This window comes from Mustela putorius, unplaced genomic scaffold (assembly GCF_011764305.1).
Source record: "Mustela putorius furo isolate JIRA1106 unplaced genomic scaffold, ASM1176430v1.1 tig00003863_pilon_pilon_pilon, whole genome shotgun sequence".
NCBI classification, from domain to species: Eukaryota; Metazoa; Chordata; class Mammalia; order Carnivora; family Mustelidae; genus Mustela; species Mustela putorius.
Window position 1 is genome coordinate 6,229,641 of NW_025422015.1, and position 17,802 is coordinate 6,247,442.

General features: G+C 37.4%; 1 protein-coding gene across 1 annotated transcript in view; it reads left to right on the forward strand.

Moving 5' to 3' along the window:
* The window catches only part of PPIL4 (peptidylprolyl isomerase like 4), a 38,454-nt gene that overhangs the window by 5,842 nt on the left and 14,810 nt on the right, over window positions 1-17,802 (forward strand). The window contains exons 2-11 of the mRNA XM_004752774.3: window positions 457-524; window positions 612-676; window positions 937-1,054; window positions 3,122-3,264; window positions 3,680-3,776; window positions 4,529-4,645; window positions 10,276-10,400; window positions 11,843-11,909; window positions 16,075-16,186; window positions 17,489-17,585. Of these exons, the coding sequence (XP_004752831.1) occupies window positions 457-524; window positions 612-676; window positions 937-1,054; window positions 3,122-3,264; window positions 3,680-3,776; window positions 4,529-4,645; window positions 10,276-10,400; window positions 11,843-11,909; window positions 16,075-16,186; window positions 17,489-17,585 (1,009 nt within the window). The remainder of the gene's footprint in view (window positions 1-456; window positions 525-611; window positions 677-936; window positions 1,055-3,121; window positions 3,265-3,679; window positions 3,777-4,528; window positions 4,646-10,275; window positions 10,401-11,842; window positions 11,910-16,074; window positions 16,187-17,488; window positions 17,586-17,802) is intronic.

Below are 17,802 nucleotides of genomic sequence, written 5' to 3' on the forward strand. Positions count from 1 at the left end.
GCTGCTACATGATAAGTATATGGATTTTTGTGAGGAGCTATTTAGTCATTTAAGAAATTGGTCTCAGATACTTGATTTTCTCTAGTTTATATAATTTGTACCCCTTTTCAGAAACTCAGATTCTTTTCCATTATAGTATCCTCTTTGGGTTTTTTTTTCTCTTGCAGAACTAATCCATTAATAAATGGTTGCCTATCCCAAATACTTGTCAGTTTCCTGTATTAGTTCAGATGCCCAAGAAGTCCTAAGAAAAAGAGAATACAAAGATAAATATATTGAAATATAAAATTTATTGCCTTCTTGTACACTTACATCTTTTTTATGATTTAGGATATTTGACCATTAGGGGTATTTGTTTGATAATTTAGAAATTAAATTATGCCAACTGTGCATTTACTTGGTTTAAAATGTTTTTGTGAACAATTATGATAAATTTACTATTTACTTCTCTTTCAGCCTGCTTGAATTTCCTGAAGTTGTGCAAAATAAAGTATTATAATTATTGTCTTATTCATAATGTACAGGTGAGTTGGTGGATATTAGTCATGTCCTATATTATTGGAACCATTTAGCAAACTCTGTGAATTAACTAAATATCCTATTTATTACAGAGGGATTTTATCATACAAACTGGTGATCCTACAGGGACTGGTCGTGGAGGAGAGTCTGTTTTTGGGTGAGTTCTTTTATTTTTTAAATGAGAAAAAATAGAATTGTCTCAACAGTGTTACCTAACATATTTCAATCTGCATTTTAAAATACAATTCAAATATAGTTTATTTTTTCAATCTCCCTAAATGTCTATAGCAAAAAAAAAAAAGTATTTTAATCATAGTGGCATTTCTAAAAAGAAATGATAATCCTACTTGTTACTAGTACTTTGCATTTCATGTTGAGAGTACTTATATTTTATAACTTTATTATATGTATTTTCAGTCAACTGTATGGTGATCAAGCAAGCTTTTTCGAGGCTGAAAAAGTGCCAAGAATTAAGCACAAGAAGAAGGGCACTGTGTCCATGGTGAACAATGGCAGTGATCAACATGGATCTCAGGTTAGGAAATGAGTAAGAAGATGAGTTTTTAATATTTTTATTATTATTTTTTTATGTAGAGAATTTTTTTTTTTTTTTTTTTTTAAAGATTTTATTTATTTATTTGACAGACAGAGATCACAAGTAGGCAGAGAGGCGGGCAGAGAGAGAGAGGAAGAAGCAGGCTCCCTGCTGAGCAGAGAGCCTGATGCGGGACTCGATCCCAGGACCCTGAGATCATGACCTGAGCCGAAGGCAGCGGCTTAACCCACTGAGCCACCCAGGCGCCCTAGAGAATATTTTTTTAAAGATTTTATTTATTTGAGAGAGAGAGAGCATGAGCAAGGGGAGGGGCAAGGGACAGCAGACTCCCTGCTGAGCAGGGAGCCCAATGCAGAGCTCAGTCCCAGGACCCTGGGACCATGACCTGAGCTGAAGGCAGAGACTTAAGGCTCAGAGACTGAGCCACCCAGGCACTCCAAGATGAGTTTTGTTTTAAAATGAAGGACTGGTGGGACGCCTGGGTGGCTCAGTGGGTTAAGCCGCTGCCTTCGGCTCAGGTCATGATCTCAGGGTCCTGGGATCGAGTCCCGCATCGGGCTCTCTGCTCAGCAGGGAGCCTGCTTCCTCCTCTCTCTCTCTCTCTGCCTGCCTCTCTGCCTACTTGTGATCTCTCTCTGTCAAATAAATAAATAAAATATTAAAAAAAAAATAAAATAAAATGAAGGACTGGAAAGCGCCACAAGGTATCTTTTTAAACTATCCAATAAGAAGAGAATTTTAGGGGCGCCTGGGTGGCTCAGTGGGTTAAAGCCTCTGCGTTCGGCTCAGGTCATGATCTCAGGGACTTGGGATCGAACCCCACATCAGGCTCTCTGCTCAGCGGGAAGCCTGCTTCCCCCTCTCTCTCTGCCTGCCTCTCTGCCTGCTTGTGATCTCTGTCTGTCAAATAAATAAAATCCTTAAAAAAAAAAAAAAAAGAATTTCAAAGATAGTTGTTAGAAGAAAAATATACTGTATATTTTTCTATATAAAGAAGTTATTTTGCTGGGTGCCTAGCTGGCTCAGTCCGTAAAATGTGTGACTCCTCGGGGGTGAGTTTGAGCCCCATGCTGGGTGTAGAGATTACTTACAAATAAAATCTTTTAAAGAAATTACTTTGTTCTTTTTAAAAAATTTATTTAGTTAGTTATATTTTTTTTTATTAGAGAGGGAGGGTCAGAGGGAGAGAGAGAATCCATGCAGGCTCCATGTCCAGCACAGAGTCTGACTCAGGGCTCGATCTCACAACATTGAGATCATGGCCTGAGCTGAAATCAAGAGTCAGATGCTTAACCAATTGAGCCACCCAGTCACCCGAACTTTGTTCTTTTAAATGTAAGTCATGTCCAGTGTCAGGAGTTCAGAAAATAGAGAAAAGTACATGGGAGAAAAATAACATTATCCACATTCTACTATCCATGGATCATCAATGTCCACATTGTGGTCTGTTTTCTTTTGGTATTTATTACTTCAAAACAGATCATGTTGAGAATCTTCCATTCATTGTCTAATCCTGACAACAACCCATTTTTTTCCCCTCACAGTTCACATGTGAAGAAACTGAGCTTTGGTTTGCCCAAGTACTGTATTTTATTTTATTTTATTGTAGAGAAGGAAACTTTTTTTTTTAAAGATTTTATTTATTTATTTATTTATTTGACAGACAGAGATCACAAGTAGGCAGAGAGGCAGGTAGAGAGAGAGAGGGAAGCAGGCTCCCCGCTGAGCAGAAAGCCCGACGTGGGGCTGGATCCCAGGACCCTGGGATCATGACCTGAGCTGAAGGCAGAGTCTTAACCCACTGAGCCATCCAGGTGCCCCTTGCCCAAGTATTTTTAAGAATCAGGGAAGCATCTATGTGTGTATTGATATTTTACATATAAGCTTGTACTTTTTAATTAGTACTAGTACCAAGTGGGTAAGAATCCATGCAGTGAATGTAGAGTATTGCTTTTGTGTATTTTTGTCAGTCTGAAACTGATTTCAGTTTGAATTACAGATTATATATATATATATGTGTATATTTTTCTATGTTTTTCTATTCAGTTTCTTATTACCACAGGAGATAATCTAGATTACCTTGATGGTGTTCATACAGTGTTTGGTGAGGTGACAGAAGGCATGGACATAATTAAGAAAATTAATGAGACCTTTGTTGACAAGGACTTTGTACCATATCAAGATATCAGGTGTGGTTGCTATCCTGGTGTACTATTCATAAAGTAAAAAAGACCTTTTGTATTTTTATACTTTTACTAATTATTTATAATTGCTTATGTTGGGAGAATTATTAATCCTTAATTTAGTTTTTAAAAATGTGTATTATTGAAAAATATGGCAGAAATACCTAGAGTTAGATATATTGATATTAGAAACATTTTTAGAGTAATGCAGAGTAGTAAATCTAATATCGAACAATGAGAAACAGTAACACTAATTGTGAAAGTATACTCTAGTAACACATACTTGTGCATTAAAATTTAAATGCCTATGATTTGGGGGCATTAGAAATACTTAAGACATTTGTTATAATCTTTATAAAAAGTAAAACATGGATTCTGAAATAATGCAAATGTAACCTTTGGCCCGGTTTTATTTTGTAAGGATAAATCATACAGTGATTTTAGACGATCCATTTGATGACCCTCCTGATTTATTAATTCCTGATCGGTCACCAGAACCTACGAGGGAACAGCTAGATGTAAGTAGAGTCCTCTTGTGATTGAATGTACATGCATATTAATGCTTCGCATAGATTTTGCTTTTTAGTCTATTAAAACTTCTTCAGAATGACTGTCTTTCTTGATCAGTTCTACTAGGACAAGTTTAGCATTCTTTTTCCCTTCCATAGAGATACTCATTTTTCTAGCTATCTTTTCATATCCCTAATTTCCTTTTTTCAATTTCTGTTCCACTAGAAGAGCCTTAGCTCTGAAAGCTTATGTAAATACCTTGCAAAAATGTTTTTTCTTGTCTTTTAACTCTAGGAGTGTAGCTTTAAGGCTAAGGTAAACTATTATCTTGTAAGGGAGCTTTTCAGCTGAGAATACTCTGGAGCCATGCTAGAACCCAGAAATTTTTGTGGAATAATGCAGACTTTCCCTTCAGATTTTTTAAGGTATAAGTTTCTGTTTATGAAGCTTTCTCAAAGCTGAATTGATCTTCATAGTTGGGATTTGGTGCTTAATTTTTAAGATCATTTATTTTCTGCATTCAGCACTGAGTTGGATACCAGATAGTTTCTTTATAATGCTTATCTTGATTTAACAATAAATTAGAAGCTTCGTCTGGCTCATATTATCAAATTAATTTCAGTCAATTTTTGGAGGCTTGTAAGTTTCAGTTTCTGTTCTAACACATTTGATGGAACTAAGGATAAAGCATCACATCTCCCATGTTTGTCAGATTTTTCCATTTTTTCACTATATGTTTAAGTAACTTCTGCCTTTACAGAGTGGTCGAATAGGAGCAGATGAAGAAATTGATGATTTCAAAGGAAGATCAGCTGAAGAAGTGGAAGAAATAAAGGCGGAAAAAGAGGCCAAAACTCAAGCTATTCTATTAGAAATGGTAAGATGATTATCTTTGTTCAGATAGTTGTTCTGCAGTTTATTTCATATATAACTCATTATGAGTTTACTTTTGGCTCTTTTTTTTTCTTTTTTTTTTTTAAGATAGGGAGAGGGCAGGACTTTGGGGAAAGAGAGGGGAAAAGAATCTCAAGCAGGTTTCACACACAGCATAGAGCCCAATGTGGGGCTTGATCCCCAACCCTGACATAATGACTCAAGCTGAAATTAAGAGTTGGATGCTCATTCAGCTGAGCCACCCAGGCATCCCTATTTTTGGCTCTTTGATAGAGTAATAAAAATTTAAGATTTTTTTTTCTGGATTAAATTTTATATGACATAATACGTGATAGTAAACAAATTTGGTTCCAAAATCAATATAGTGCCAAGTGCCTTTTTAAAAGATGAGTAGTGGATGTACAATTTACAAATATTCATTGAATTTCAGTTGTTTATATTCATCTCATTTTTGAAGAGTGTTTATTAGACCAAATATTATTTAAAGAATAATTCTTTTGGGGCACCCAAAAGAATTGGGAGCTCAGTGGGTTAAAGCTCTGCCTTTGGCTCAGGTCATGGTCCCAGGTTCCTGAGATGGAGCCCCACATGGGGCTCTCTGCTCCATAGGGAGCCTGCTTCCTCCTTTTTCTCTCTGCCTACCTCTCTGCCTACTTGTGATCTCTGTCAAATAAATAAATAAAACTTTATTTTTTTTAGAGCTATTTTAGGTTTATTTATTTATGTATTTAAAATATTTTATTTATTTATTTGAGAGAGAGAGAACAGGAGCAGGGGGAGGGACGGAGGGAGAGGGAAAAGCAGACTCCATGCTGAGCAGGGAGCCAGATATGGGGCTCAATTGTGGGACTCTGGGATCATGACCTGAGCTGAAAGCAGATGCTTAATTAACCTACTAAGGTACCTAGGTGCCCCACTGTTTTAGGTTTATAAAAAAAAATTGAACAGAAAGTATAGAGAATTCCTGGGTAGCTCTCTACCCCTCCCCAACAGTTTTCTTATTAACATCTTGCATTAGTGTGGTACAGTTGGTAAGCCAATATCGATATATTATTAAGTAAAGTCCATAATTTACATTAAGTTTTATTCTTTGTATACATTCTGTGGGTTTTGAGAAATGTATAATGATATATATCTACCATTATAGTATCATAGAGCGTAGTTTCACTGCCCTAAAAATCCCTGTGTATTCATCTCTCCCTGCCTGAACCCCTGGCAACCACTGATCTTTTTTTTTTCTCTCTTTTTTTTTTTTTTTTTTTAAAGATTTTATTTATTTATTTGACAGACAAGAGATCACAAGTAAGCAGAGAGGCAGGCAGAGAGAAAGGAAGGGAAACAGGCTCTCTGCTGAGCAGAGAGCCCGATGTGGGGCTCGATCCCAGGACCCTGGGATCATGACCTGAGCTGAAGGCAGAGGCTTAACCCACTGAGCCACCCAGGCGCCCCACCACTGATCTTTTGTTTTGTATTGTTTTATTTTTGTTTATTTAAAGATTTTATGTATTCATTTGGGGTGGGGTGGAGTGGGGACAAGATTATCAGGGAGAGACAGAGGCAGAGGACAGAAGCAGTCTCCCTGCTGAGCAAGGAGCCTGATGCAGTACTTGATCCCAGGACTCGGGATTGTGATCTGAGCTGAAGGCAGATGCTTAACCGACTGAGCCCCCGGGAACCCCCACTGATCTTTTTATTGTCTGCATACTTGTGTGTTTTCCAGAATGTCATACTGTTGGAATCATACAGTATATAGCCTTTTAAGATTGACTTCTTCCACTTAGCCATATGCATTTAACTTTCCTCCATGTCTTTTTGTGGCTTGATAGCTAATTTCTTTTGATCACAAAATTGTATTCCATTGTTTGGATGTACCACAGTTTGTTTATCCATCTACCTATTAAAAAATGTCTTGGGCGCCTGGGTGGCTCAGTGGGTTAAGCCGCTGCCTTCGGCTCAGGTCATGATCTCAGGGTCCTGGGATCGAGTCCCGCATCGGGCTCTCTGCTCAGCAGGGAGCCTGCTTCCTCCTCTCTCTGCCTGCCTCTCTGCTTACTTGTGTTCTGTCAAATAAATTAAAAAAAAAAAAAAAAAAAAATCTTAAAAAAAAAAAAATGTCTTGATTGCTTCCAAGTTTTGGCAAGTATGACTAAAGCTGCAATAAACTTTTGTATGCAGGTTTTTGTATAGATAGATGTTTTAACTCATTTGGATAAATATCTAAAGGTGCAATTACTGGAATTTATGGTAAGATTGTTTATCTTTTTAAGAAACTGCCAAGCTTGTCTTCCAAACTGGCTGTCCGTTTTGTATTCCCACTAGTAATGATTGAGAGTTCCAGGGATGCCTAGGTGGCTCAGTTGGCTAAGCATCTGTCTTAGGTTCAGGTCATGATCCCAAGGTCCTGGGATTAAGTCCCCCATCTGGCTTCTTGTACAGCAGGGAGCCTGCTTCTCTTCCTGCCTCCCACTCCCACTGCTTGTGTGCATGTGCTCTCTCGCTCTCTGAAAAATAATTAAAATCTTTAAAAAAAAATTGATTGAGAGTTCCTGTTGATCAACATCCTTGTCAGCATTTGATGTTGTCAGTGTTTTGGATTTTTAGCCATTCTAATAGGTGATCCTGTGTTGTTTTGATATTCAGTATTAATAGGTTTCATCTTTTTTTTTTCCTTTTAAGTTTTGTTTATATAAGTAATCTTGGGGCTTGAACTCATTACTGTAAGATCAAGAGTCATATATTCCTCCGACTAAACCAGCTGGGTACTGCCATTTTCTTTTTTGAAGTAAGTTCTGTGCCCAGCCATGAGACTTGAACTCACGACCGTGAGATTGAGAGTCATATGTCTACCACCTGAGTGAGACAGGTGCCCCCTATCTTCTGTTTTTATTTTTAAATTTTTATTATCATTATTATATTTTTAATGTGGGGCTTGAACTCATGACCCTGAGATCAAGACCTGAGCTTAGATCAAAAGTCGGACGCTTAACTGACTGAGCCATGCAGGCATCCCTAAGGTTTTATTTTTAAGTAATCTCTACACCCAGTGTGTGGCTCAAACTTAGAACTCCAATATCAGGAGTTACATGTCCCACTGACTGAGCCAGCCAGGTGCCCCCCTTATAGTATTTTAAAGTTACTTTTGACTAAGTAGTGTAGCTAATTCTTTTTTAACTCAATAACCTTTTTTGTTTTTCCTTTTGTGCTTCCTTTAGATGTAGTATTATAGGTGCTTTTCAGAATTTTTACTGATTTGCTCTTTCCCTTACATACTGGGTTATTGCTTATTGGACATAGATTATTATCTCTTTTTTAAATTTATTTATTTATTATTTATTATTTTTTAAAAAATTTCATCTATTTATCAGAGAGAGAGAGAGTGAGAGCACAGGTAGACAGAGGCAGAGGGAGAAGCAGGCTCCCCGCCGAGCAAGGAGCCCCATGCGGGACTTGATCCCAGGATGCTGGGATCATGACCCGAGCCGAAGGCAGCTGCCCAACCAACTGAGCCACCCAGGCGTCCCTATTATCTCTTTTAAAAAAAGGTTTTTTTAAAGTAAGCTTTACGCCCAACATGGGACTTGAACTCATGACCCCGATACCAAGGGTTGTATGCTCTACTGACTGAGTCAGCCAGGTACCCCAGATTATCGTCTTTGGCTTCAGAAACACTGAGCAGATCATACTGGCTCTGTTGCTTATTACTGTTTCTGATTAAAAAAAATTTTTTTTTAGGGCGCCTTGGTGGATCAGGCAGTTAAGTGGCTGCCTCAGGCTCAGGTCATTATGCTAGGGTCCTGAGATTGAGTCCCACATCGGGCTCCCAGCTCAGCGGAGAGGCTGCTTCTTCTTCTCCCTCTGCCTGCTGCTCATATACTTGTGCTCTCTTATCTCTCTGTCAAATAAATAAATAAAATCTTAAAAAAATTTTTTTTAAAGTGTGTTTTAAAGAGGAGACATTTTACATGATGTTATCAGAAATTATCTCTGAGAGTTTTTGAATATATGGATAAAACAATATTGTTTTCTTATCTAAAAATCCATGGGAAATACAGTTTTCCCACGATGAAACCAATTCCATCATCATGGTTTTCTCCCACAGTCACCCTCAACGGTTCTTCCGTAGGCAGTGGAATTCCCTGTGCAGTGCAGTAGTTGTCTGTGAAGTTGACTTCAGTTTGGCTGAAGTAGAAGATGATAATGAGGATAAGAGTAAAAAGCTAGAAACACTGTCCAGGAATTGTTGCTGTTTCATATCGAACAACAGTATGAAAGAATGGGACATTACTAGTGCAGAAGTCTAGAGTCACGATAATAATATTTTTCAAAAGTTTAAAAACAAAACTAAAACTGTATTGCTGGGGATACATACTTATGTGGGAAAACTGAAGATCCAGGGGAATGTCTAAAAAAGAAAACCGAAAAGTAGGACATTCGGTATTCTGGGGAGAAAGAGAAAAGCAGAGTCAGTGGGATCAGGGGACATTTTGGTTCTTTTTTTTTTTTTTTTGTACCTTGACAGACAGAGATCACAAGTAGGCAGAGAGGCAGGCAGAGAGAGAGGAAGGAAAGCAGGCTCCTGCTGAACAAAGAGCCCGATGCAGGGCTCGATCCCAGAACCCCGGGATCATGACCCGAGCCGAAAGCAGAGGCTTAACCCACTGAGCCACCCAGGCGCCCCGACATTTTGGTTCTTAAGCTAGTTGTTGGCATCATGGGTGTTTTTTATTTTCATGCTTCTTAACTTAGATATACTTTATATAAATTCTTTTTTTAATAGAAGAAATATTTGAAAAAAGTAAAATAGGAGATAAAATTGGGACTTTGAAGCCAGATAGATCTGGGTTCAAATCCCAACTCTTGCATACTGCTATGTGGCCTTAAGTTATTTAATGTTTTTGAATTTAACTTTATTCATTTTTAAAATGGAAACCATGGGTTGTTTTAAGAATTGGTTGGTAGTGTATATGAAGTGCCAAACATGTTGTTCATACAAAGTCAGAGGTGGATAAGTGTTAGCTATTAATATTACTACCAGGAACATTGTAATTTCAATTAAAAAAATTTTTTTTTTTAATTTTATTTATTTATTTGACAGAGATCACAAGTAGGCAGAGAGGCAGGCAGAGAGAGAGAGAGCAGGAAGCAGACTTCCTGCTGAGCAGAGAGCCCGATGTGGGGCTCGATCCCAGGACCCTGAGATCATGACCTGAGCTGAAGGCAGAGGCTCAACCCACTGAGCCACCCAGGTGCCCCTAAAAGATTTTATTTATTTGACAGAGATCACAAGTAGGCAGAGAGGCGGGCAGAGAGAGAGGGGGAAGCTCAGGACCCTGGGATCATGACCCGAGCCAAAGGCAGAGGCTTTAACCCACTGAGCCACCCAGGTGTCCCTGTAATTTCAAATTTTGAAATCATACTTAGATTTCTTTTACTAAGCCTGTAGTAGATTTCTTTTTTTTTTAATTTTTAAAATTAAAAAAAAAATTTTTTTCTGTAGTAGATTTCTAATATAAATTTAGCTGTTTAGAGAAATCAGCATTTTGGGCTAGATAGGGTATTTAGAAAAGAAACAACAAAGGAATTGATTTAAATTTTTGTTTACTTATGATTTAGGTGGGAGACCTACCTGATGCAGATATTAAACCTCCAGAAAATGTGTTGTTTGTGTGTAAACTGAATCCGGTGACCACTGATGAAGATCTGGAGATAATATTCTCAAGATTTGGACCAATAAGAAGGTAATCTCTAGAGTTAAGAGATTTTAGAAAAGCTAGGTATTGGTGATTTTCTAAGAACATTTTTTGATGAATCTGTGAATTTTGTAGTGATGGATTTTACAGATAAATCTTTTTACAGTGGGGAAGAAAAATATGTATGTATATGTGTATATGTGTGTACATACAAATATATATACATAAGTACATATATATACACACACACATAATTGACTGATTGTCCCACTTCCAACACACACATTTTTGCTTTAAAACAAGAAGTGAATGGAACAGTTCTCCTCATTTCATGTTTTTAAAATGAGACTTATGGGGCGCCTGGGTGGCTCAGTTGGTTAAATGTCTGCCTTCGGCTCAGGTCTTGCATGGTTCTCGGATCGAGCCCGACATCGGGCTATCTGTTCATCACGAGGCTGCTTCTTCCTTTCCCTGCTGCTTCCCCTGCTTGTACTTTCCATCTCTTTGTCAAATAAATAAATAAAATCTTAAAAAAATAAAATAAAACGAGACTTACGATATGTGAGAAAATGGACAAGCTGCATGGTTTTCAATTCCCATCTTATTGGCTCTTTTACTTGATTGAAGTCTAATAGCTATACTTAAGGGTGGAATTTAAGCTTGATTTATATTAAAATTCAAAAACTACAAAGCATAAACTTATTAAACATGTATATATGTATGAATGTGCCTACATTATTTTGTAGTAACATTAGGTATTCTATAATTCATCTACATTTGGACCAGAAGTGAATTATGACTTGAAGGGTTTTTTAGCAGGGGTTTACTTTTGGCACAGGGAAGTAAATAATTTTATCTTATACTTTCTTCAGTGCATTAGAAATTGAGGACCGTAGGCCAAGATTGGACATTTAGAGGAGAATTGAGATAATTTTGTTACTATACCAGTGAACTATTTTCTTTTAATTGTTATTGAAGAAATTTGGAGGAATATAGTTCCATGGTTTGACTTTTTTTTTATGAGGTTTTGTGTTTTTTTTTTAAGATTTTATTTATTTATTTGTCAGGGAGAGAGAATGAGCAGGGGGAACACTGGGCAGAGGGAGAAGCAGGCTCCCTGCTGAGCTAGGAGCCGGATACAGGACTTGATCCCAGGACCCTGGGATCATGACCTGAGCCTAACACAGTCACTTAACCAACTGAGCCACCCAAGTGCCCCCATGAAAGGTTATTTTTTGAGGATATATTTTTTAAAGGATTATTTGTTGATTGATTTATTTGTGTGAAAGAAAGAGAGGCAGAGGGAGAAGCAGACACCCTACTGAGCAGGACCCTGGGATCATGACCTGAGCCAAGGGCAGATGCTTGACTGAGCCACTTAGGCACCCCCTAACTTTGACTTTTAATTACTGGCTTATTTTGTTCTTCACTTTTGAAGAGTAAAAGTGAATGATTTTTCTTTAAAAGTCACTTTTTCCAAACTTTTTCAGTTGTGAAGTTATTCGGGATTGGAAGACAGGAGAATCCCTCTGTTATGCTTTTATTGAATTTGAAAAGGTAGGTCATAATATATATACTTTAAGTTTATATTTATTTTGTTCTTATATAGCGTTAAAATGTGAAAAATTATAGAACTCCATTGTCTCTGAAATTAGAAAATTAGTTTAACCTTTCTCTAGGCACCCAAGAAAGATAATTTTATATATTCAAATAGAGGGTAAATTCAACATCTTTGGGTGTTAATATGTATACCTTTACATGAGGATCAGGTGCAGTCTGAGTTTATGTGTCTTTGAAACTTTAAAGTTTTAGGTGAAGTCCTTCACATTGTATAAGTGATTTTTCAGCATTGTTTATGTAGATCCATAATTGAGTAATAGAGAACTGGGCTGAGTATAAAGTTCTAGGTATTAACCCAAGCTCTGTCACTGACCACCTATTTTATGGTGTTTGTCAGTTTGTTTAGAACTCTTATTTCTACGGGGCGCCTGGGTGGCTCAGCCGATAAGCGTCTGCCTTCGACTCAGGGCATGATCCCAGGGTCCTGGGATCCAGCCCCACATCCAGCTCCCTGCTCGCTCTCCCTCTCTCACTCCCCCTGCTTGTGTTCCCTCTCTCGCTGTGTCGCTCTCTGTCAAATAAATAAAAATAAAAATAAATAAAACAAGCGAGAACTCTTATTTCTAGGCATTACCCTCCTTATAAATTCAACTTGAATATTGGATTAAATAGTATCTATAATAATAATGATAGCTTATGTCACTCAGATAACTTTCTTTAAGTCAGGCATTACACTTTTTGACCTGCATTTAACCCTCACAACTCGATGAGATAGGTACTTTCCTTCTTTTCCAAATAAGTAAACTGAGACATATAGTAGTCATGTGACTTGATTAAAATCATGCCACTAGTGAATGTCATAGCTGGGATTTGAATTTAGAAAAGTCTGACTCTGTTCTTATTGCTTTTAGCCACTATCAGAGGCTGTGTCATTTCTTTAAGCAGCATTGGACTGATGTGTATCTAGTTGAAGTTCCTTCTAACTGATAGTTATTCCAGAACATTTATCAAATACCTTCTGTATATCAGGCACTGCGATTCGAAGAAAAAAACTTAGTAGAATTCCAGAGGCCCTCCATATCACTGCTACTTCTAACATCATAGATCTGTTTTGTCTAATTTTAAACTTGATATAAATGTAAACACAGTACGTGTTTTTTGTCTCCAGCATCTTTAGCTTAAGTGTTATATTTGTAAGATTTATATATTGTTACATGTAGCTTTTTTTTTTTTTAAAGATTTTATTTATTCATTTGACAGACAGAGATCACAAGTAGGCAGAGGGGCAGGCAGAGAGAGAGAGAGGGGGAAACAGACTCGCCTCCGAGGAGAGAGCCTGATGCGGGCCGGATCCCAGGACCCTGGGATCACGACCCGAGCCAAAGGCAGAGCCTCTAACCCACTGAGCCCTCCAGGTGCCCCGATTACATGTAGCTTTTATTAACCTTTTTCGTTAATTTCCATTGACATGATATTTCATTGTGTGTATATGGATTTTTGTTGCCATATAGTATTTTATTTTATTATAATCTAAAACAATTTAGATTTCCATTCAGCTGTTATGGACACTTGGGTCCTTTGTAGTTTTGAGTCATTATGAATGGTTTTACTGTAAACCATTTCTTTCATATGTTTTGGTGTACATATATATGCATTTCTGTTGGGTATGTACCTATGAGTGAATTGCTAGGTCATAGGACAGTTGTGGGTGTAGTAGATTATTTCAGTCAGTTTTTCAGAGTGGTTATACTTTTTTTTTCTCCAAAGTGGTTATACTAATTTTCACTTCCATTAGCAATGTGTGAGAGTCCCTGTCATCTTGTATCTTTACCAGTTCTTAGTATGATCAGTCTTAAATTTTTATCCATTCTAGTGAGTGTGTAGTGGTATCTTAATGATGGCTTTATTTTGCATTTCCCTTGTTGTGCCCCCTTTCATATGATTATTGCATTTGGATGTCCTTTTTCTTAATTTTTTATTTTTTATTATTAATTTATTTATTTGACAGAGATCACAAGTAGTCAGAGAGGCAGGCAGAGAGAGAGGACGGGAAGCAGGCTCCCCTCCGAGCAGAGAGCCCAATTCGGGGCTCGATCCCAGGACTCTGGGATTATAACCTGTGCTGAAGGCAGAGGCTTTAACTCACTGAGCCACCCAGGCGCCCCTGGATGTCTTTTTTCTTTTTTTCTTTTTAATCTTCCTTTTTTTTAAAAAAAGATTTTATTTATTTATTTGACAGACAGAGATCACAAGTAGGCAGAGAGGCAGGCAGAGAGAGGAGAAAGCAGGCGCCCCACTTTTTGACTGGATGCCTTTTTCTTGATTTATAAGGATTGTTTACATTTTCTGGATATAAGCTTATTTTTTAGTTGTATGTGTTACAAATATCTTCTCTATAGATTTGCCTTTTCACCATTTTTAATGGCAGCTTTGGATAAGCAGAAATTTCTGATTTTTAGTTCAGTTTGTCAATATTTTTCTTACGGCTAGTTTTTAAAAGCTTTGCCTACCCCACAGACATGAGAATATTCTCCAGTGTTACCTTTAGAAGGTTTGCTGTGAAATTATCTTTCCCATTTAGATCTGTAAGTTGATTTTTCAGTGTTATGTGTATCATATTAAATTTCATTTTTTCTTACATTGCATAACAAGGCGACTCATAGTTTATTAAAAAGGTTTTCCTATCCACACAGCCTGGCAGTGCCATCTTTGTCATAAATCAGGTGCCTACATAAGTGTGAAGTATCTGAGAACTTTCTCTTTAGAGAAGTGGTGCAGTGATGCAGTTATGCCTGTCCAAGTATATAGATTCGTTGAGCATGCATTGATTGTTGGGATGTCTGGCTGGCTTGGTCAGTAGAGCATGCGACTCTTGGGTCATGAGTTTGAGCCCCATGTTGGGTGTAAATGTTACTTAAAAAAAGAAATATGCTGATTGCTTATCATGTGCCAGATGATGTTCTAAATGATGTAGTACAGAGATAAATAAAGCTTGGTTTGTATCTTTATGCAGTTTATAATCCATTTAACTCTTGACATACATGGTAAATAAATAAATTATAACTAGTTTTTTTTTTTTTTAAATCTTCTCTGAACTGTCTCCAGTAAGTTGTGAGCACACCACCAAAGAATATGTTTCCAGAGTGCCTGGGTGGCTCAGTGGGTTAAGCCTCTGCCTTCAGCTCAGGTCATGATCTCAGGAACTTGGGATCAAGGCCCACATTGGGCTCTCTGCTCAGCGGGAAGCCTGCTTCCCCCTCTCTCTCTGCCTGCCTCTCTGCCTACTTGTGATCTCTCTCTTGTCAAATAAATAAAAATCTTAAAAAAAAAAAAAAGAGAATATGTTTCCAGGAATATAGGAGATACTTGTTCAGTGCTGGGTTAAAATGCATCACTTCTAATCTTCAGATGTCAGAAATGGAGATACCGGGTTTGTGAAGTTGTTGACAGGAAGAATCTTTATGTAACACGGACCTTGGTATCTCTGGCCCACAGTCCATTATCCACACCCTTGGGAGTAGCTAAGTTTCTGATTTCAGGTTTTTTCAGAACTTAGAAAGGTGAAGTGTGTATGTGTGTGTATGTACACACACATCTATGGACTATATAATACTCTTCTGGGTCAGCACTCTAATCATTCAGAGAATATTTCTGCACTGAAACTAATGCATATTGACACTAAGTGGAATAAATCAAGGCCATGGTCTTCTGTTGGGTCCAATTTTGTTGTCAAATGGATTTTTAACACCAAGTTTATAACAACAGCTTTCAACTTTCAGAGTATTTTCGGGTTTTGAATGAAAGGGTTTGTGAAGGGACGTGGACAGCACAGTTTGTAAACGTATGTATGTCCACTACAGTCACACTACCTCAGCTCAAGTCGTGGCTTTCCCCTTTGCCAGCTGACCTTTGGCAACTTCCGTACCTTTCTAAACCTATGTGTTCTCTTCAAGAAAATGGCAATAATGGTAGGTAGTACTTCATACGCTTGTTATCAGAGTTAACTGAGCCCATAGATGCAGAACTTGCAGCAGCATCTGGGGTGTGACAGACACTCAAAATTAGTGTTTATAACAACATGTGTGGTATTTTCAGTATTTGTTCTCGCTGCAGAAATCTTTCCCATGAAGATTTATGCTTGAGTTTTTATAATTACTATTAGGAAGAAGATTGTGAGAAAGCGTTCTTCAAAATGGACAATGTACTTATAGATGACAGAAGAATACATGTGGATTTTAGCCAGTCTGTTGCAAAGGTTAAATGGAAAGGAAAAGGTATGTTGTTCAGCTTCCTTTGTTTCTGTTCACTGTGGATGTATGTGCATGCGTGTGTGTTTGTGCTGTACCTCCTTTGCCTTAGTGCTGTTTATTAGGAGAAATGTTCATTGATGGAACTTCTGCCATTTATGGTTTCATGTAGCTGATAACAAGAATCTAGGGTACCAGGGGAGTGTGTGTGAGTGTATATTTGTGTATTTAAGCTGATGGTGAATATATTCACTATCTTTGCGTTAAAAATTATAATTACCCATTGCAAACGCGGCATATTTGCAAAGTAATGATTTTGGTGGTTGTGGTGGCTTGGTTCTCCTAGGAGCAAAACTCTTAAGTTTTTTTCAAAGTTTGTTTTAGTTGTCATATGGTACAAAATTGAAAAGGTGGTATAAAAAACTCTCCCTTCCACTCTTGCCCCTCATCTTTCCAATTTCCCTTCCCAGAGGTAACCGCTCTTATCTGTTCTTGTATTATTTTCCACATATATTTTTTGAACATACATACAAATATATTTACTTTATGTTAGAATTTCCTCTTATTTCATATTTTTATTGCCATGTAGGTTTCATGTATATTTATAGCTTTTTCTTTTAAAAAAGGAAGTATGTATATTTTGTACATATATTTTTCAACTTGGGAGTAGAGGGGCTGCATAGGATGCTTTTTCCTGGCCCTGCCAGTGAAGGCCAGTCAAGACGTAACAGTAGGTCCTGTTTTTCTGAAGGGATTGTAGATTTCATTTTTGGCACTTGGGAGGGACACTCCCTTTTCACACCCTTTAATGAACATCTATGTACATTCCTGATGTTGTGCTATCTGCTTGGTGCTCTGTTGAGATTTTGGTCCATGTCTCTTTTGACAGATCAGAGAAGTTTAAAGCCTCACTTATTCCAAACTTCTAAGCCTCTCAGATCTCAGACTCCTGTCTCAAGCCCTCAGTTTCCTTTGGACCTAAATTTCTCATGGAGTTAATGGCTCTACTTAAATACTGCGTTATTTCCCAGTGAATGTATTCACTTCGTAATTGAGGATTTTCAAGTTTGATGTTGTAATACTCACACACATCGTTAGGTGGCAATGTACAGCTACTTAGCAAAATGGGTATCTGATTTCATTTTAAAATAGTAATGGAGAATGAATTACTATTCTTTTGTTTTCTTCTCAGCCTTTTTCTGTCTGCCAATATATATGCCACTTATAAAATAGCTGATATATTGTATGTCTTACAAATTAGTTTTTGTTCTTCAGTAAATTAGTTGAGTTTTCTTACTAAGTCTTTTTTCTTTTTTCTTTAATAAATAGGTGGGAAATATACCAAGAGTGATTTCAAGGAGTATGAAAAAGAACAGGATAAACCGTCTAATTTAGTTTTGAAAGATAAAGTAAAGCCCAAGCAGGAGTATCCTTTACAAGAACCAATTAGCTGCTGTGGATAGACTATCTACTCTGTACATCTATCTACACAGTAGAGTACTGTGTAATATGTTAAAAAAGTCACAGTCTGTAGAAGACAAGGTTTCTAAATCTGGTGGTTTGTGAAGACATCATTTAGATTATTGTAGTCCTTTTTCACCATCTTACATATACTTTTCTTTCTTTGGTATATTCTCTAATGT